A 20,128-nucleotide genomic window follows, 5' to 3' on the forward strand; every position below is an offset into this window, starting at 1 on the left:
AATGAAGATCCTGATCAGGTAGATTTATGAAAGTGATAAATCAGTCTTCTCTACTAATTTCTATATTTTTCATTTATTTATTTTTGGTAATAAAAGAATGATATATATGAATTAGTAAAACAATATGTGGTTATAATAAGATACCTCATATTATTAATTTATTTTTATTTTGTTAAAAATATATTTTCATTTTATACAATCTTTTTTTAATTTTTTTTTCCTTTTATATTAAAAAACATATACATAAAATAAAAATTAAATATATTTTAAATATTACACAAAAAAAATAAAATAAAATCTTATTAGAAAAAAAGTTATAAAACAATTATTGAAAATTAACAAAAAATAATGTTAAAAAAACAAAAATTACAAAATATACATATAAAAAGTAAAATTTTAAAATTAATTTTGTTTTTATTAATATTAAAATATATTTATAATTTCGTGTAATGCAAATAAAATTATTTTACTAAATCGAAATTTGTAAAAAAAAAAAAAACTAATATTATGACCTGCAAAATCTTCTGTGTTTGAGTACAATGCATGTTCATATATAAATATTCTGCTTCAAACATAACTTCTTTATCTTCTTTTATGCTTTTTCTTCCCTTATTTCTTGGAGGAGAAAAATAAAAATGAAAGAGTGCATTTAATAACACTTTTCCACCTTTTAATTTTTCAGTTGAAAATTAAAATTTTAAAAATAAAAAAAAATTACTTTCACAATTTTTTTAAGGGGAATTATCCCATATACTATTTTTTTAACTTTTTTTTTTTAAAAAAAAAAAATTACGTTTTGAGTTTCCAAAGTGGTTGCAGCACTAGTTGCAATAGGAGTTTCTATACGATTTTTTGTTACAATTTAAGTTGCAACGATAGTTGCAATAGGTGATTTTATGTAGAATTTCGTAAAAATACAAAAAAAAAATAATTTTAAAGTGTAAAAATTAAAAAAAAAAAAACCCCTTTTTTTAAACAATTTTTTATTTTTCTTAATCAATATTTTAGACTCCGACTCCAACCTATACTTTGAAACCTGAACTCTAGCCCCAACCCTAGTCTCGGACTCGAATCACAGTCCCGACCCTAGACCCGACTTAAATAAAATTAAAAAATAAAAATAAAAATTATAAAACACACTTTTATTTTCTGTTTTTAAAAGTAAAAAATAACATATTTTTGTTTTTTAAAAACACAAATTTTATTTTTATTTTTGTAATTAAAACATTAAAAATATAAAAATATTACTAAACACCTCCAAAATGAATTGTTTTTTTAAGAAGAAGATGAATTATTATTTGAATGTGACCAAAAGCATAAACAGTGAGAGTCACCATCTGCATGTCCTGTAAATTGTCTTCCTCAGAGAACCAGTCTCTCTCAGGCTCAGGGGAATAGAAAATGCTAATCTGTCTGTCACAGAAATCATGTGCTTGGTTTCATTATCCATCCTACAAATTTAGCTGTGACTTGGGTAAAAATTAAAATCAAGTGGGGTCAAACCCACCCAATGTAACAATCATCTCATTATCTGTTGTTCACCCATGAATGTCCACTGCTCTCTTTTTTTTTTCTGTTTTGATAGGTCCATTGTTCTCTTTCAAATACATAGAGATATATTGGCCTAGTACGAGGAGAAGCATTATATTCTAAACCAAATACAAAAAATAATACCAAACAAGTAAGTTACTTGATTTAGAAAGAAAATGAAATATGTACACCCCAAAAGAGCATAACAAATGCTTGTTAGTTAGTTCTCAAGGATGATGTAGTTATGAGTGGATTGAAGTAATGAAACTTTATTAGTTCTTGTCAACAATCATCAGGAAATCCTAGAAACCTGTTGACTAGCTTTGCTACAGGAGTGGCATCACCCGAATGGTAAGGGACAAGTGAATCCAAGTTCATGTCTTTGATTATCTGATTAAGTGTTTGAGGGTGAGCATAGTATAAATGCTTCCTATTTGCTAGTTCTTCGGCTAATTCGGTTTGATGATTGTCCATTAAATCCTCATTCACCACAACAATTAAGGGTTTGCCGAGACGCAATGTCTCGAATATGCTTCCTGACCCTAGAACATTGCAAGTAGAATCACACGTATTATTAATAATAATACTTTTAAGCAAATGACAACAAATCGTTGAATAAACAAAACAGAGCATGTGGAACACTTTTAGAATTTAAACTTAAAATAACATTGTTAAATTATCTACTGTAACGGAAGGAAAAGGATACAAACCGAAAATGAAAGATCACGCAGCAGAACTGATCCGTCAAATCATAAGAACAGTAGTACACATAATAAACAACTACACACCATAAGTACTAATTACTAGTAATGTTGTAAGAATAGAATTATGTCTTAACCTCAAAACAAAATGCTTTTATCTTTGTTTTGCTTGGATTATTCTTGTTACTAACAGCCAAAAACTGACCCATAAAATGACAAGACTGATTAGTTAAATGGTATATTATGCTAGTATGGAAGAAAGGGAATAAACCCCCTGAAACCATATCCATTAAGTGTTACATTGTTAAGGAAAAGGGAGATGTAATTAGGAACATACCTGCATGACTTATCACAAGTGATGCAGACCTCAAATGGTCTGCAATGCTCGATGAAAAAGTAAAGTAGTCTACCGCTAATGACCCATTTCCTCCACTCTGCATTATAAAATCAGAAACCTTTACACAAAAATATATAGATTGAAGGTTTTTCTTAATGTATGACAATCAGTTGAGTGTTTTAGCAACAGTTTAAGAATATAAAAGATGCAGTTTGCAGGTAAGTTGTGAGTATACTAGCAGTGAAACGATAACTGATTTTCCTTACATACTTTATCTCCATAAACATAATCTTGTCATTATGAGTGGAACTCTCATTCAATAAGTTATGATTTATAAGGATTATGGTATTATTTTTTTTTTGAACAAGGATTATGGTATTATTATGTTTACACACTTCCTAGTTAATTTTCCTTTGTGATTTTACGAAGGATTTCCTCCATTAGCTTTAATTAAGTTAGAATAATGAAGCTAGCAGAACGCTGCCAGTTCCTATAAATTTCTTCAAACTTAGAAGTTTTCATTGAAGAAATTAGAGAAAATCAGTTTTTCCTTCCTCTTCCTCTAACTCTTGTGTATGAATAACTGGTAAACCTTGGCAAAAGATAAGAACTAACAAAAAAAGTTTTTGACACTTTAATGAATATCTCCCTTTTTGTTCAACAATTCACTTTTAGAAATTGTTAAATCAACCAAATAACAAAAGTGGGATAATAGTTTCATTCAGGTATTAAAGCATAAACAATTGCAACGGGAAAAAGCAGTGATACCTTAGTGGGGACGTAAGAGCCACGGCCCATTTGAATAAGAAGGTGAGTATACCCTCTTCTAAATAGTTCTTCTTTAACTACTTCAGTGTCCATTGTTTTAACGAGAGCATCAAAACAAGTTGTTCCCACAGTCACAAATACCATCTTCTTCTTAGAATCTATGCAATCCATGGCATCTCCCATTTTAGAGCTGATAAATTTTCAAAATGAAAATTATTAATGAATACACTACTCTATAGCAATTAAAGATAATAACATTAATTGACAGAGATAAGTTAATAAAAAATTGAATATGTGATACAAAAAATTGAATTAGCCAACTTTAATCTAAGGCAACATTAGCAAACCAATGGAGCAAAAGCAATAGATAAACCCAAAACTCATTTGATAAGGAACCAAAGACTATAAATGATTGAAAAGAAACTGTCTTTATTGAAACTAGCAATTCAAAAGCATACCCAATTCAGAAAATGGAATCAAACAAAATCCCAGAAATATAAAGTGTTAAAGTAAATTAAAGGATTCTTAAATTGAGAAATAGAGAAAACCTTAGATTCAGCCAAAAACCATCAATGTATTATGTTTGCTTACACAGTAGATTATAGAGTGTTGAACTTGGAGAAAAGAAAGGAAGGTGAGAAAGTTTTGAGGTTTGGACGAGATTTTGACTTGAAAAGAAAGAAGGAAAGTAAAGGAAGCAAAGGTAGTTGTGAACATTTTTGGTGACAGGAAAAATGTTTATGAAGTATAAGAACAATTTAATACTCAAATGTTAAAACAGTAAAATGTCTAGCTAAAAACTCATAAACATCATTTAATGGCTGGAAATTCATAGAAAACAATAATAAACTAGAGGAAATACATATTAACAACCACAGTACAAAATTTAAGCAATCGAGAGTCATACTGAAATTGAATGACTGGAAATTTTAAAGACTAAAAATTTTACTAAGTTGATTAAAACCCAAATTGAATATCATCTTAACATCAAAATGAAGAGAAAAACTTGGCGAAATACGTAATGGATTGAGATTGATATGTTTCCCTGAGTTTTAAGGTCAGCCAAACAATAAAATAATTGTAATTAAATTAGTGTTTGGGAGTAGAGAAAAACAAGAAAATACCTTCTCCTGCTTTATCTTTCTGGTGCTTAATTGATCCCTTGGAAGTGAGAAAGGTGAAGAAGAAAAGGGGTAAGGAATTTCTGAAATTGAAAATTTCACATTCTCTCACCAACGAAACGAAAAATATAAATATTTGTATCTTCAAGCTTAATACGAAACACAAACCCATATAAATAAAAGACTGACAGAAATTAAAGCTCTTTTTTTTCAAATCCAATCTGAAAACGAGAACAGATGGGAGCTTCGTTGTGGAGGTTCGCCCAGATCAAAGTTCCTTGGATCTGTTAACCCAGATTTGCAAAGAAGAAGAAAAGAAATGAGGTTGAAGAAGAACAAGAAGACGACGACGACGGCGAGAAGATTCGCAGAGAAGAAGAAACTTTAGTGGGCTGTTTGTTTTTTAGCTAGGGATTCATTTTACTATGGGCTCAACATTGAGGTAATTGATAACACAAGAGTTTCATTTCATTTCTCAGGAAAGCTTACCCACCCAAGATAGACAGGAAGAACAATCGTGAAGCCTAGCCGCCTCTGCTCTTCATCTCCTTCCTTCTTCCATCAACCAATTCTTGCTAAATCAGGTATCTCTCTCTCTCTCTCTCATTTTCTGGTTGTGTGAGTTAATTGGGAAGTGAAAGATTCTAGATGAGATGCTTTTGTTGATTGTTTCATTAAATTGTGATGGTATGTTTGTTTATTGAATTGAATCTGAGATTTGTTTTTGTTGAATATATTTGTGTTTGTATGAATTTCATGAAAAGTTTGTTGCTCATGGTCAATTGGGCTAGGAAGTGTGGTGCTTCCTGTGCTGGTTTGCTTGGGGACGTAGGTAGACCCTCTTAAATTGTAGTTTTTTAAAAAAAAATTGTCGAAGCTCTGTTAGTTTTTAAAAACTGTTTTCAAATTTTTAAGTTACGAAGCCAAACAACTCCTAAAAAAAATGTTTTTTTAATAATTTTATTTTATTTTTAAATGTTTATTTACATTTGCGAATAATATTGTAGCACATGTGTGTATTATTATTTTGACAGTTTTATCTTTTGGGGATTTTTTTTTGCAAAGTAGATCTTTTTTTCACACAAGAAACACCGATTTAAGGATTTTTGAGGATTTTTCTTTTTCCGAAGGAATTTTCAAGGAGTCCTATTCTTTGAAAATTTATACTTGAAGCTTTTTCTCTTCTCGGCATTTTGTTTTGAGCATGAGCATGTGTCTTTGGTTGAACATTTGATTGTAAGACCTTTTTGGTTGCATATTCTTGTAAAAAAAAAAATTATTTTGAAAACACATATTTTCTAAGGCTCTCATCACCATTTGGAATATTCTCCAAAACTTGTGTTCTGCGGCGTCCTGTTGTTTGCTGAAAGGAATCTGAATGTTTCTTCTCCTAACAATTCTGGGATGGACACCAAGAATGCTTGTTTGAAGTTTGGATCGTCGACACTACCGATTAGATAAAACTGCTTAGTCATTCTTTGAAAGTGTAATTTCAAATCTTCTTTTTTCATTGAACAACACTTCATCTTGAAAAATTTGGCCTTGAAACATTCGACTACTTAAGAGTCTTGACCACAAAATTTGACGTACAAGTGATTTAGTGTTGCTTCAATGGATTCTGCTTGAAGCTACCTGTATTCTCCAAGGCTTTGCCACCAATCTTATAGGATTCTAGTGAATCTTGATACTAGTTAAAGTAAGATGTCTCGTATTTCTGTCCTCATTTTTGTGCTTCTAAAAGGGTCCATGCTCTGAATTCTTGGAGGCAAGATCTCCATTGATTTGGGGGAAGATCATCAAGCATGAATGTATTGGGTTCGCCACTAAATTGATGTTTAGTAGATGTAAACCGCTCTTCTGAAGACACTTCTTCTTCTATGATCGGCCAATAACCATCTTCTTTTCAGAGAGCATGATAACATATTTTTCAGTGATATCTCTGCAAATTGGACCAGGAGGATTGTATGTGCCTTGTTAACGGGTGAGAACAATAGTATATCGTCGATGTAGATTAGGGCTCGGTTTAGGATTGGACTATAGATTCTACTCATTGCCTTCTGGAATAGGGATGGGGCAGTTTTGAGTCCAAAGGGCAATACTGTCCATTGAAAATGATGATTTGAGATACAAAATGTTGTCTTGGGTCTGTCTTCTTTCTTGATGCCCAATTGCCAAAAATCCACTTTTAGATCAAACTTTGAAAATATCTTTGCTTGAAAGATGTTAGAGAAAAGAGAGTTTTTGTTTAGTAGAGGAAATTTATCATCATCCAAAAATGGTTTAGTGGTTGATAATTGATTACCAACCTTTGTCTTCCTCTAGTTTGCTCCACCCTATTGTTGACATAAAAGGCGTGACACGCCCATGGCGATTCAGTGTCTTCAATTAGCCAGTTTGATTGAAGTTGTTGACATTCTTCACTCGCCATTAGTTGATGTTCCGAATTCATTTCGGAGTGGCTTGCTTTGGTTGGATTGACATCCTCATTTTGTTTGAATGGTAGAGAGATGTAGACTTCTTCATTTTTCCATAATGGGTGATTGCACTTCGTTGAGAATTTTGAGTGAGAAGTTGCACATGACCTCCGAATTAGCTTTTCTTTGATTGGTGGACGTCTTGCACTAAGTGAAAGTAATTCGGGATTTGCTCCCATTTGGTGAAGAAATTCTTGTAGGCCGACCCTCATGGAAGTATTCTAAGCCCTTTTTGTTTTGTGTAAAGGTCAAATCCCACTATGAGGTCCTTTCCTGAAAGTTTTGATCCAATGACTCTATGGGCAACGAAACATTCAGGGAAAAATTGTAGCTTTATTGGCTTGTTAATTAATTCAGTGCGGAGTACTTGGTTATTTGCAACTTAGAAATATTGTTTCTTTTTCTTCCACGGTTCTGAGAGTAAGATGTCGGGGTTCATAATTGTGTATGATGCTCCCGTATCAAAAAATGCAGCTACTTTTATTAGCTTTGAGTATTTTATTGGGATGACATGTATTTTTACTATCAGGATCAGTTGACCAGTGGTGATTGTATCTATGTTGAAAAGTCCAGCATAGCTTTCATCGTCAAAATCCAAACCTGATTGTAATGCGCACATAATATGTGGGGATATTTTGTCTTCGATTGAAAAGACTGACTGAACATTGTTATTAAAGAGCGATATTGTTCGGTGTAGAACGAATCGTTTAGAGAGGTTGTTTTATCCTGAAAACGTTATGGTTGATAGATTGTCATACACACTTCGGGCAGAATCATAAAATGTCTTAAAGAGAGCAACATAGTCGGCGACTCAGCTAGAATCATCATTTAGTAATTTGTTCCAATTATTTTTAGTTCGGTATAACAAAAGATGTTAAAGTTATCAAATTTCAATATTCTTCTCATCATCAACATCATAAGTAATTGATGTTTTTATCTAAACAACTTAATTAATTATTTTACTAAATTAATTAATTAATTTTTAAGATGTAAACTTGTATTAGATTCCCAACGAAAAAAATTGTTATATTAATTTTTAAGGTGGAATAATAAAACTTGTATTAGATTTTCATAGAAAAAGGTATGTGAACAAAGCGAACTCACTCATGATGTGCTGGAAGTTATATTTTCAAATTTGACAGTTATGGACTATGGTGGATGTAGAATTAAATTAAGATATGCTATTATAGTATTATGGGTTCATTTAAAGGCTACAATATAAATGAACAGCTTTTACGGTGAGTTATGTTCAAAACAAATGTGGGATTTTTATTTGATACCATTTTAACAAATAGATTTTATTTTAAATTAATTTTTAGGTGAATATAAATAAAAAAAAATAGAGTAATCTATTAGTGTTCATTAAATTAACATAACAGAGTATTATTACCGTAATTTTACGGTTAAACTCTCTTAACTATTATTTATTTTGCACTTAACTCTCTAAGCTCAAATTTTAACGATAAAATTCTTCAAACTACTGAACTGCTTGCATATTTAAGGTTTTATCTATTTTTTACAATTAACTGTCGATATAGACTGTTTATGTGTTTGTTCATGTGTCAAATTTATATTGGTACACCTAATATTATTATTTTAAAAATATTAAAATTATTTCAAACTTGATAATATTTTTTATTTTTATTTAATTTTTAAATAAATTTTGAAAATAATTTTTAAATAATAATATTAATTGAACTAATATAAACGTGCTATGTATACAAGAGTGTACACATAAACAATCCATAGTGACAGTTAATCGAATGACACTTTAAATTTACTACTAGTTCAGTAGTTTGGAAAGTTTTACCGTTAAAATTTATGCTTGGAGAGTTTAATGCAAGTGAAACGTTGAAAGAATTTAGTCGCAAAAAAACTCAAAAATTAATACTTATTAACAATAAAATAAATAAATAAGTATTTATACAACAAATATACATTATTATTATTATTATTTTATTATATATTTTAGAATAATTATTACTTTTTTTCCTAAATTTTTTACACTATAATAATATCACTCAAATAATAAGCGCTCCCAAAAAATTAAAGAATCTACATATCATTTTATGATTACTCATTTTACAAAAAAATTTAACATAGTAGGATAGAAAAATCATCTTATTGTAAAAATTATATTTTTAAGAATATTATTAACAAACACTACATTATAAGGGCACAACTCTAGTGTAAAAACTAAAAAGCTAAGAAATGAAATTGCTAATTATTGGGTATTTTATTTAAAATTTTCATATTATCAAATAAAAAAAAATTAAAAAAAAATGTGAAGTTTGAAAATCTTAAACCTATTCCACCACTCTCCTCAATACTCCTACTAACACACTCCTCCATCTTCAGCCGCCAAAAATCTCCGGTCCACCACGCCAGATCGTCGCCGGCCGGGCTTCCCGCGTTGTTATCGGTGACTGGGATCAACTGCAGTCGTCCGTGGCGTTCCCCAGGTACCACAAGTTATTTCTACTCTTTTGGTTTTAGGTCTGATCTGATTTTGGTGTTTGTGATTATTAGAAACTTCCATAAATTGATTAAGCGGTGATCAATCCACTGCCAACTTATTTTTGTTTTATGATTTGCGAAATGAAGATTGGGCAATGGTAGTGGTGGTAGAAGATAGAACTGAAGTAAAAGAAAGGGGAAATGAAGATAAACGATATATAATAGTATTATTGTAGTAGTGGGATAAGGATTAGTGGTGTGGTGATGATAATTCTTGAACGCAACCAAGTTTCTGTTGGGTTAACAGATTGCTCTGTGAAAGTGATACAGAGATGAGACTTCTTTCTTTGTTTATAATGATAATACAGTCTATTTCATTAGTATTACTGTAGAGATTTTAGGTTATCAATTTATTATATAGATGAATATATGTAACACTAGTGTTCTGCAACTTCAAACTTTCGTATGTATAATGTATTTATTTGGCTTTAAGATATCTTGTCTTTGTCCATTTGGAATATTAAGTTTATATTGTCTAAAAAATATGAGCCCCTCTTTAAACATTCTCTTAATCTTAATTTCAAGCTTCAAAATGTAAGTTTGATTATCCTGTTGACTTTATCCATAGTTAAATTTTAATACGAGTTTATATTACTAGTCTTACTTTTAGCTTACAGCTTTCTATTCCATGGTAGTTATTTTCAACTTTGTTGTTCATAATCGTAGTCATTCGATCTTTTTTCGTTAGAAAGAAACAAAACAATAGGAACTTTCATGATATGGGTAGGGTGTTTACAAATTTAAAAAAAAATTGAGTTTTGGGTAGCTGTGTGGACCTTCATTGCAAAGGATTATTTCTTTGTATACCTTCATTTTGCTCTAAGATATTGGATCCTTTGGGTAAAATTTTAGATCTTCTATCATTTTCTGCCTTCAAAGATTTTTCTTCTTATCATCTTCTGCAAACCCTTCTCTCTAATAAATTTTCTCGTTCTTATCCACCAAAAAGATAATGAAGTCGTGCTCTTCAAAAGGAACAATTAATATTGTTAGACTTGATATCCGGTTTTTGAATAGTTGTTGTAAGAGTTGTATACCAGACAATTGTATAGATTTGTCTGAAAACTTTACTAACTAGGTGTAGAAGAATTTAGAATGAATGAGCACAAATTGGCTGAATTACACGAAAACCAATCTGTTTGATATTACCAGAGGCCAAAACGTGTGCATATATTTGTAGTTTTGTGTTGCTAAACTTGCTTTGCTTTTGGCATGTGTGGAATTAACCTTTGTTCTTCCTAAACTCACTCATATTGGCCATCCCTAACATGGAGACTTTATTCTTCTAGAACCCTTATTGAGACTCATTATGCTCCACTGAAAGCTTTCATAGTTTTATATCTACGCGACGCTGCGAAAACTTTCCAGTTTGATAGGTAAGTGTGATAAGAGACTGCATTTTCAGTCACTAATTATTGACTGATATTTTTAAGGTCTTTAATGGGGTAGAAGTAATATTAATTTTATTTAAAGTTACTTATTAGATCTTATTGTTTGATTTCCTTTTTTTTTAAAAAAAAAATTCATCTATATTGGTTTTGTTAACTTTATATATTCTCTTTGTTGTGTGCTTGGTCTGCCGAAAAGACATTTTGAAGGTGAAGAACCGAAATGGCAGGGAATGCTGCAAAATCTGTGGTGAAGACAGTTGCAGAATACCAGTATCCATGGCGTGAGAAGTTGGTAAAGTATAAGAATGAGCTATCTAAAGGAGTTTGGGGTTACTGGGAGTTGGGAGCGTGGAAGCCACTTGGACTTAGCGCACGTCGGCGAGCTCGACTCCGGAAGGAAGTTCTCCTAGCTGAGCAAGATTGGCATTATGATCCAGAGAGGAAAGAAATGAGAACCAAGAGGAAAGGACACAAACACGATAGAATAGCTGCAGAGAAGCGAGAAAACACAGCTAGATTGATGGAGAAAATGCCACAAATGTTGCTTGACTACAAGAAGCGCAGGTGGGAGAAGAAGATGAAGGAAGAAGACAAGACCAAACCTTGATTTTGTGAGTGGCTGTGAAACTTTCTAGTTGAGAGTTGAGACAATTTTGTTGGTAGTTTTCATGAACTTGGTACTTTTTGCCATCACTTCTATGCTCGTAATAACAAGTTGGCTCATTTTAGACTGTATAATGTCAAAACTCCAATTTTATAAAATCAAATATTCTAACTTTATGTTTGTCAAATGTGTATGGATCATTTTTACCTTTACCTAGCCACCATCCACTATTTTTTGTAATTCTAAGAAAGTAAAATAAACTTGACATCTTTTTGTAGATGGTGAAATGTTCATATTGAATTTTCTTGCTAAGAAGTCATGTTCGAGTTCAAGTTAGAATTAAGAGATTTTATTAATTGTAATTAAAAAGAAGAAGAAGGGAGTTTATAATACATTGTTTTTAAAAAAGAATTTATTGTGAAAAAAATAGAATTAAGAAAATTTAATAAGATTCACAATTAAGTTTTGAATACGTCTTTAGGTTTAATTTTTAGTGATATTATTTGTAATTTTGCTCTTTTATTGTTGCTAACTTTATTTATTTTTCTAGGATGGTTTAGTTATTGAGATTGTATTTTAAACATTATTATGTATGAGATCATTTGATTAATATAATTTTGTTCTTAAAAGATGTTTAGGGTTTTCTTTTTAATAAAAAAACTGATTTAATTAGGATAATATGAAACTAAAAGAGATACTGATTTACTTCTAATTCTTTAACGTACATACCTTACTGATTTACTTCTAATTCTTTAACGTACATACCTTTTCCTGGTTGCTACAGTGAAAACTTCAAATTCTATAGTCCTGCCAGTAAGGAATCACCCAACAATACATAAACGCTCACATCAAATGTTAACTAGTGTCCTCTTAAATATTAGCATAATCATCTTCCAAATCTCTTATTGTATGACAACTTGATAACATGATTAAGAATAATGAGAAACAAAACATAAAAGGCCAAACATAATTGGGAGAAACAAAAATGATATTCTTGGTTTTCTGAAGAATAAGGTTCTGAATAGAATTAATAGCTGGACTGGAAAGCTGCTATCTAGTGCGGGGAAGGAGATTCTCTTAAAAACAGTGGCTCAATCTCTTCCCACTTATGCTATGAGCGTCTTCCTTATTCCCCTTGGTACTTGTGATGAGATTGAGAAACTAATGGCTCGTTTTTGGTGGAAAACTACAAGCAGTAAAGGCAATGGTATTATCTGGATGAATTGGGATCGTCTTTCTCGTCCAAAAGAAGTTGGCGGGTTAGGCTTTCGTCTTCTCCATGATTTTAATCTGGCTATGTTAGCTAAGCAGGGCTGGCGGTTCCTGTGTCACCCTGACTCCCTTGCCTCCAAGATCTTCAAAGCTCGCTATTTTCCCTATGATGATTTTCTTTCAGCTGACTTGGGCCGAAATCCTAGTTATGTTTGGCGCAGCATTTGGAGTTCCAAAGACTTGGTTCGACAGGGTGTTAGACGCACTATAGGTACTGGTTCCTCAACGAGTATTCTGCACCATCCTTGGCTCCCTGATGCTAGTAATCCTTACATCACCTCTTCCCATGTTGGTCTTATTGGACATGAGGTCAGTTCTCTCTTTTCGATGGATGACAGAAGTTGGGACGTAGAGCTAGTCCGTGACATGTTCAATGAAAGGGATGCTAATTTAATTTTAAGTATTCCTTTAAGCTTCTCGGCTTCTTCTGACTTCTGGTCTTGGTCTGATGAAAGCACTGGTCAATTCTTTGTTAAAAATGCTTATGGTATTCTTCAGGCTTCAAAAGATCCAAGAACGGGTAATAACAATTCAGGATTTTGGCAAAAATTATGGCAATTAAAGATCCCACCGAAGGTCAGGAATTTCTTATGGTGTGCTGCGTCTGGGACTTTGCCGACTTGTGTCAATCTCAGAACTAAACATGTTGATGTTCCCTCACTTTGCCCCGTCTGTCGTGCTGCACCTGAAACTATCTCTCATATTCTCCTCTCTTGCTCCTTTGCTACTTCCTGTTGGAATCATATGGGTCTTCCTGTTGGGCTCTCTCTTGACCTCTCCTTTGCTAGTTGGTTGGATGGTCTTTTCCACTCTCTTGATGCTGATCGAGTCTGCTCACTTGTTATGGTTGGGTGGTCCTTATGGAAAGCAAGAAATTCAATAGTTTGGAAGGACAAGGTTCTCACTGTTGCGAATGTTCTTACTTCGGCTCGCATTGCTCTTGATCATTGGCCTAAAGCTCTGGATAACACCTCTATCTTGATCTACTCTGCTTGACTTTGATGATGGAGGTGAGCTCTGATGTCTAGAACACGTAACAAATACAATCAAGGTTAATGTTGATGCTGCGATCTTTGCAAGTGATAACCAATATGGTTATGGTATGGTTGCCAGGAATGATTCGGGTTCTCTCATTGAAGCTAAAGCTCACTGCTTTCATGGTGCTTTCGGACCTGAAGTTGTAGAGATAATGGGGATCAAAGAGGCGTTGAGCTGGATCAAGCGTCAAGGTTGGCAACATGTTGAGCTCGAATCTGACAGTTTAGTCTCTATCCAGGCAATTCGCAATCATTCATCCCTCTGTTCCATCTTTGGGAATTTGGCTCAAGACTGTCATTCTCTTTTACTTTCTATGCCTTTAATAAAAATTCGTTTTGTGAAACGATCAGCAAACCGCCTAGCACATGTTGTTGCTAGGATGTCTCGGTCCTTATCTGGTCGTATTATTTCTGTGTCTAATGCTCCAGCTGCTGTTATGGATGTATTGTACTCAGAATGTTAATTTATTGAAGTTGAAATTTCATCAAAAAAAAAAAAATCTCTAACCATGTCAGAGGACAAGACAATATGTAGTGAAGATTAAGTAATAAGAATTAATATATTATTTTTTTAATAGAAACAAAATATTAAAATTTCTAAATAAAATTAAACAAACATATTATATTTTTCTATTACCTATATAAACAGAAAACGACATTCTACTTCAGATTTACAAGACAAACGACACATAGTCGTACGAAAACGACAGCACTATTTTTGTCATAACAAAAAGGGTGTCGTTTCTTTTGATAATAGTAAGAAAAAGGTGTCGTTTTTGTACTCAAACTGTCGTTTTCATTGTCATAATGCCTTTTTGGTCTTGTTATTTGTGTACTGAACTGAGTCTTAAAAATCAAAGAATAATATCTACAAAAATTGAGTCGTCGTCTTCTTCCCCAAATCCAATTTCTTTTCTTAAAAATTCTCTTACCATACATGTAATATGATATTGTAGAAAAATCTAGGGCAAAAATCAACCTTCAAATTCAACATCAAAACCCCTTCTTTACACATTTCCAAAATTTGACTCTATGAACTTCGAAATTATCCACTTCCGTTCCGTAAAGTAACTTGCTTTTCTTCACTACACTTCTCCGCAAAGTATCAACCACCAAGCCAATTTCAATGGCTGCCGTGCTCAGATCGAAAGCATCTAAGGAAACGGCGTCGTTTACAGTTTCTCAGTTCCGGTACTTTCTTCTCAATCACATGCATGCTGGGAGAATGGCGAGCTCTCACTGTACGCACCGTACAAAATTGGATGACCTTTATATGAATACTCCTTATAGCTTCACTTCGTTCAAACCCGTTTCGCTTCGAGGCGACTTTGTCGATAAGGGTACTCAATTATCTAATAATCTGAGAGTTTCCCATGAAGCTAATAGCGGGACTTGTGATGGGAATTGGGATGAGAAAGTTGGTAGAAATATTAGGCGACGTTATATTTCAAGCTCGTATGGGGACCCTCCTGAGGTGTGGTCCGGTGATGGCCTTGTGGTTAGGTCCGGTTCGACCCCGAATTTGGTCCGTGGTGGCGGGGGAGGCGGCGGTGGTGGTGGTTCGAACTCTGGTTCGGCTGGTGGGTTTGGTTCCAATTCGAGTGATGATTGTTGGGGAGGATCCAATTTGGGGAGTGATTTCCCAACGCCTAAGGAAATTTGCAAAGGGCTGGATAAGTTTGTAATTGGGCAAGAGAAGGCCAAAAAGGTGAACTTGCAACATCTCTCAAGTACTTTATTTGATAATATTGGTTAATTCAATTCAAGCATGTTTTAGTATTGAAAATTTTGTTACTTTTTACTTTTTATGGGATGGTAATGTTTAGCTTAGCCAAGCAACTTGTGTAAATTAGTTTCAAGATTTTATTAAAAAATTAAGCTGCATTTTGAAGTTGTTGCAACTAGTAATACGAATCATATAGTAATTTAGACTTCAGTTAAATTATCAAAGAAAGCAAGTGTTGTTATTCTGGTGTATGCCATAATGTTTTGCAGTCATAATTGTGTTTTGATTTCAGGTGCTTTCTGTGGCTGTTTACAACCATTATAAGAGAATTCATCATGAGTCCCAACAGAAATGGTCAGTATTCATACGTAATAATGAATCTATTTGCTTTCTTTTCCCTTACACACACACACATAGTGTTGTAAGAAGAAATCTTTGGTTTATAATTGTTTATCATTGCTGGGGAATTTAGGCCCGCAGGAGATTCAGCTACCCAAAAACCTGAAGGGACTGATGATGAAAGAGTGGAACTAGAGAAAAGTAATATTCTTTTGATGGGTCCGACAGGCTCAGGTAATATATCACTTGGTCTAAACTAATGCATACTACTCTTAATATCTCATCTTATATTATTACACTTTGCACTGTGCTAAGAATGTTAAATTTTCTGGTATTAGACACCCTTATACAAGTCGTTATGCTATTAAGGAGATCCTGATCATTTTCTTGTTTTATATGTTTCCCTGTTAATTTTCTTGTTGCTTTTAGTTACACGTCTCACTTCTTCTCCTTAATGCCGTTCAAGTACAGGGAAGACATTACTTGCCAAAACCTTGGCACGATTCGTGAATGTCCCCTTTGTCATTGCAGATGCGACAACACTGACTCAGGCAAGTCTATGACTTGCCACTCTTTTCTTGAAATAGAAGTCCAAGTTTTTCATGAGATTGCTTACCCTGTTTTTTAATTGCAGGCAGGATATGTGGGAGAAGATGTGGAGTCTATATTGTACAAACTCCTTACGGTAATTTTTACAAGCATAAATGAATTTATAAATTGTTTGCATAATATTCGTATACCTAACTGTAATGGATGTTGTATTTCTACTTAAATTTATGATAGTTAGCACCAAAGCTTCTTCACTTCTTTACACTTATCTGGGATATATACTTGTCCCTGTTTATCATAAGTTGGTATAAATGTGAGTTGATGATTCCTATTGTTATGATTATCGCAATGATGGCTCAATCAGTATTAGCGATGTAATAAATTGGTATAAATGATACATAGTTGCTTAGTCATTTATTAACAAATTTATTTATCTTTTGACATCTGAATGTATATCACAGGTTGCTGACTATAATGTGGCAGCTGCACAACAGGGCATTGTTTATATTGACGAAGTTGACAAGATTACAAAAAAGGTTCCACTTATTTTCTAATGCTACAATTCGCTTTAGTCCTTGCTTGCACCCTGTTTGCATGCTGCTAGAAATTATTTTATCAACTTATACTTCTTCGCATTTCAGGCTGAAAGCCTCAACATTAGTAGAGATGTATCAGGAGAGGGTGTTCAACAAGCATTACTGAAGATGTTGGAAGGAACAGTAAGTGTTCCGTAGTCTTTTTCTTGAATTTATATGAAATAAGTAGGTGATTTAATTGCAAACCTTTATGGCAAAAAGTATTATGGATGCTGTAGACGAGTTTTCCTCACCTCTTCAGGGCTATTCTAACCTCTGGTTATAAATATGTTTGGGTGAATTACTTATATATCTTTGCTAATTTTCGGTTGGATGAATAGATTACTAACTTCTTTATGATTTTTGGACCTGTTTCTGATCTAGGTAGTAAATGTTCCTGAGAAGGGAGCACGAAAGCACCCTAGAGGCGAAAATATACAGGTAGACATCCATTGGTTTATAATCTATTCATCTGACTACTACTTTTATCTGGATTTGTTAATGGTATCATGTGGATGCTCTCATAATTAGGTTGTAGCTTAAATTGTTTGATATTTGGTCAAGGCTTGTAAGTGTTTCATGGCTTCATTCGTGCTCTTGTTTGCTGTGGATCCTGCAAACCTTGATTCATTTTTCGTGTTTTCTTTTCAGATTGACACGAAGGATATTCTGTTCATTTGTGGGGGTGCCTTCATTGATTTAGAGAAAACAATTTCAGAAAGGTTATCGCAATACATATTCTGCTATTTTGCTATTTTTCTTATGTCTTTTTTCTCATTTAAACCTGACAAGTTTTTGTGCTCATTTCCAGACGTCAAGATTCTTCTATTGGATTTGGTGCTCCAGTACGTGCAAATATGAGGGGTGGTGGTGTTACTGATTCTGCGGTTACTTCAACGTTATTAGAAACTGTAAGCGCACTCCATACCTGATAAGGAAATAACATTTTTTTTTATTGTTGTCTTATTATTATTAATTTTTTGTAATCATTCCTTTTTCATATGAATACTACGAGACATTTCGCTATTTCACATAACATGGTTGTTACTTGTTGCAGGTTGAAAGTGGCGATCTCATTTCATATGGCTTAATACCTGAATTTGTTGGGCGATTTCCCGTTCTTGTCAGTCTGTCGGCACTTACAGAAAATCAACTCGTCCAGGTGAGAACTTTCTGCTATTTGGAGAAATAATTGTGCACCCAGGGTAATTTTTATGTCCTCCAGAACAATGAGACTAAATATTTTTATTAATCAATATCAATATGTAATTATGTATTTAATAAGTTTGGGCTTTTTTTTGTTTACATCTGTATGCCCACACTACCAAATATTCCTGATTTGTGGGAATCTGATTCACACCATCCATGCCCTTCTTAATTCTTGGATGCATTATTCTAAGCCTAACCTTGCTGTACGGAATTCTATGTTTTCCTGTGTTTCTTAGTAGCAAATCTGTTTTACAGGTTCTAACAGAGCCTAAGAATGCTTTGGGAAAGCAATACAGGAAAATGTTTCGGATGAATGGTGTAAGTAAAAACATCAGATCAAAGATTGTCTCATGCATTTTTAATCGTGGCTTCTTGCATTTCTTATTCTTACTAAAGCACTCTCGGTCTGTATGCGTGATCTTTTCAGGTCAAATTGCATTTCACAGAAAGAGCCTTGAGATTAATTTCTAAGAAAGCAATATCCAAAAACACCGGTGCTCGAGGCCTAAGGTCAATACTAGAGAATATATTGATGGACGCCATGTATGAGGTTTGCTAATTTCTTTCTCTTCTTTCTAACTTCCATTCATAACCCGAGCTTATTTATCCCAGAGAATAAAAATCAAGGAAAAGGGGTTTATTTGATATTCTACTGTTTATGAAGACATTATAAATTGGCTTTGTCACGGATGATCACGATCACAATCATTAATGTTTTTGCCATGGTTATTTTCAGATACCGGATGTTAGAACCGGCAATGACATAATCGATGCAGTTGTGGTTGATGAAGAGGCTGTGGGGTTGGAAGGCGGCCAAGGTTGTGGGGCCAAAATCCTGTATGGAAATGGTGCATTGGACAGTTATCTTTCACAACAAAAATTAAAGGTTGTTGAGGTTAGTGTTAGTAATTACTTGGTTTAGCATCAGTTAATATGGAATTTGTAGATAATAAGGCTTTTTTGTTTATTCATGTGTGTTTTGCAGTCTGTATCTACAACAGAGGGGTCAGATGTAGAACCTGAAGAGCTTCCATCTGTTGTTGCCAGCATGTAATTCTCTGCCTAAATTGTTTGTTTTTATCTTCTCTAATAATAGATTTGTACATAATAAATTTTTATATTATTATTTCATAGTAATATGTATGTATCATATATAATAAGGCAATTCTCATAATAGATTTGGACTTGATTTACTTACACTTTTAAGCTATATAGCAGCAACCTTCATTTATGGTTTTAACAAAAAGACCAAATACAAAAATAAAACAAGTTTTTTTTTTTATATATTTTATATAGTTGAATTCCAAATCTTGGATTTTGTTCTTTAAGGGTCTTTTTATTGTTTCTTTTATAATTTTCTGTGGATTTAGAGATTTGTAAAGCTAATCCGGAAGAGAAAGTGTTAAAAAGGTAATGTAATTTTAAGTGGGACCTATAATTTGATCATAATAGTTTTTTTGTGAAGGATGGCAACTCGAATCTCCACTTTGTTTTTGTGATTAATATATTGAAAGAAATGACAAAAATATTTATTCAAATCTAGTTTATTTATACCTACAATTAGCATATGTCAAAATCAAATACAAACGATCAAATGTCAAATATCACATAATTCTTACTAAACTTGTGGATCTTTTAATTCTTAAGGGGCTGTTTGGAATAGGTTAATCTTAGTAAGGGAATGGTAATGTGAAACATTACCTTGTTTGTTTAGAGGGTTTAGCCTTGGAATGTTATTACCCTAGTAATATAACTACTTTTGAGGAGGGTAATGTTCATACCTTAAAAAAGGGTAGGATTGAATTATTAGCTTCCATCATATTAATTTGAATATATATTTAGTCTGTGAGATCAGTTTTTTTTTTTTAACTAAGTTATTTTATATTATTAGCAATAACATATATAGATTTATTATACAAAAATTTTATGCGGATGGTGTACATAAATAACATATTGAACAAAAATAAATAGAATAATT

At 32.8% G+C, this 20,128-nt stretch overlaps 3 protein-coding genes across 10 annotated transcripts; 2 read left to right on the top strand and 1 right to left on the bottom strand.

Annotated features, from left to right (window-relative positions):
* Positions 1–1,668: 1,668 nt before the first annotated feature.
* Positions 1,669–5,288, bottom strand: LOC115716076 (uncharacterized). 6 transcript variants are annotated; one of them, XM_061115291.1, is made up of 5 exons: positions 4,947–5,288; positions 4,461–4,497; positions 3,337–3,526; positions 2,569–2,665; positions 1,669–2,072 (listed from the first exon to the last, which is right to left on the bottom strand). In XM_061115291.1, the coding sequence occupies exons 3-5, from the start codon at positions 3,517–3,519 to the stop codon at positions 1,813–1,815; spliced, it is 540 nt and encodes a 179-aa protein (XP_060971274.1). In that variant the 5' UTR covers positions 3,520–3,526; positions 4,461–4,497; positions 4,947–5,288; the 3' UTR covers positions 1,669–1,812. The 6 variants fall into 6 exon arrangements, with proteins under 6 accessions (XP_060971274.1, XP_060971276.1, XP_030500644.1 ...); XM_061115293.1 differs by having other exon boundaries at positions 4,951–5,090; XM_030644784.2 differs by having other exon boundaries at positions 4,461–4,540; positions 4,951–5,011.
* On the top strand, positions 4,905–11,630 carry LOC115716077 (uncharacterized). 2 transcript variants are annotated; one of them, XM_030644789.2, is made up of 3 exons: positions 4,906–5,041; positions 9,290–9,393; positions 11,036–11,630. In XM_030644789.2, exon 3 carries the CDS (start codon positions 11,060–11,062, stop codon positions 11,444–11,446), a length of 387 nt encoding a protein of 128 aa, XP_030500649.2. In that variant the 5' UTR covers positions 4,906–5,041; positions 9,290–9,393; positions 11,036–11,059; the 3' UTR covers positions 11,447–11,630. The 2 variants fall into 2 exon arrangements, with proteins under 2 accessions (XP_030500650.2, XP_030500649.2); XM_030644790.2 differs by lacking the exon at positions 9,290–9,393 and having other exon boundaries at positions 4,905–5,041.
* A 2,961-nt stretch (positions 11,631–14,591) lies between these two features.
* Positions 14,592–19,349, top strand: LOC115716588 (CLP protease regulatory subunit CLPX1, mitochondrial). Of its 2 annotated transcripts, none has more exons than XM_061115294.1 (15): positions 14,592–15,460; positions 15,771–15,832; positions 15,951–16,051; positions 16,289–16,372; positions 16,456–16,502; positions 16,828–16,902; positions 17,008–17,085; positions 17,326–17,382; positions 17,593–17,663; positions 17,753–17,852; positions 17,999–18,103; positions 18,406–18,468; positions 18,578–18,700; positions 18,887–19,045; positions 19,136–19,349. In XM_061115294.1, the coding sequence occupies exons 1-15, from the start codon at positions 14,879–14,881 to the stop codon at positions 19,202–19,204; spliced, it is 1,776 nt and encodes a 591-aa protein (XP_060971277.1). In that variant the 5' UTR covers positions 14,592–14,878; the 3' UTR covers positions 19,205–19,349. The 2 variants fall into 2 exon arrangements, with proteins under 2 accessions (XP_060971277.1, XP_060971278.1); XM_061115295.1 differs by having other exon boundaries at positions 14,595–15,460; positions 18,887–19,036.
* The last annotated feature ends 779 nt before the right edge of the window (positions 19,350–20,128 follow it).

This window comes from Cannabis sativa, chromosome 5 (assembly GCF_029168945.1).
Source record: "Cannabis sativa cultivar Pink pepper isolate KNU-18-1 chromosome 5, ASM2916894v1, whole genome shotgun sequence".
NCBI lineage: Eukaryota > Viridiplantae > Streptophyta > Magnoliopsida > Rosales > Cannabaceae > Cannabis > Cannabis sativa.

Excerpts from the sequence above, each read along its gene's own strand:
- LOC115716076 (XM_061115291.1), bottom strand. The coding sequence starts at position 3,519 with ATGGGAGATGCCATGGATTGCATAGATTCTAAGAAGAAGATGGTATTT. Across the intron at positions 2,666-3,336 it reads GCTCTTACGTCCCCACTAAG|AGTGGAGGAAATGGGTCATT; the intron begins GTATCACTGCTT and ends TTTATAATGCAG. Across the intron at positions 2,073-2,568 it reads ACTTGTGATAAGTCATGCAG|GGTCAGGAAGCATATTCGAG; the intron begins GTATGTTCCTAA and ends GCAATGTTCTAG.
- LOC115716077 (XM_030644790.2), top strand. The coding sequence starts at position 11,060 with ATGGCAGGGAATGCTGCAAAATCTGTGGTGAAGACAGTTGCAGAATAC.
- LOC115716588 (XM_061115294.1), top strand. The coding sequence starts at position 14,879 with ATGGCTGCCGTGCTCAGATCGAAAGCATCTAAGGAAACGGCGTCGTTT. Across the intron at positions 16,373-16,455 it reads GACAACACTGACTCAGGCAA|GATATGTGGGAGAAGATGTG; the intron begins GTCTATGACTTG and ends AATTGCAGGCAG. Across the intron at positions 17,086-17,325 it reads TGAAGATGTTGGAAGGAACA|GTAGTAAATGTTCCTGAGAA; the intron begins GTAAGTGTTCCG and ends TTTCTGATCTAG.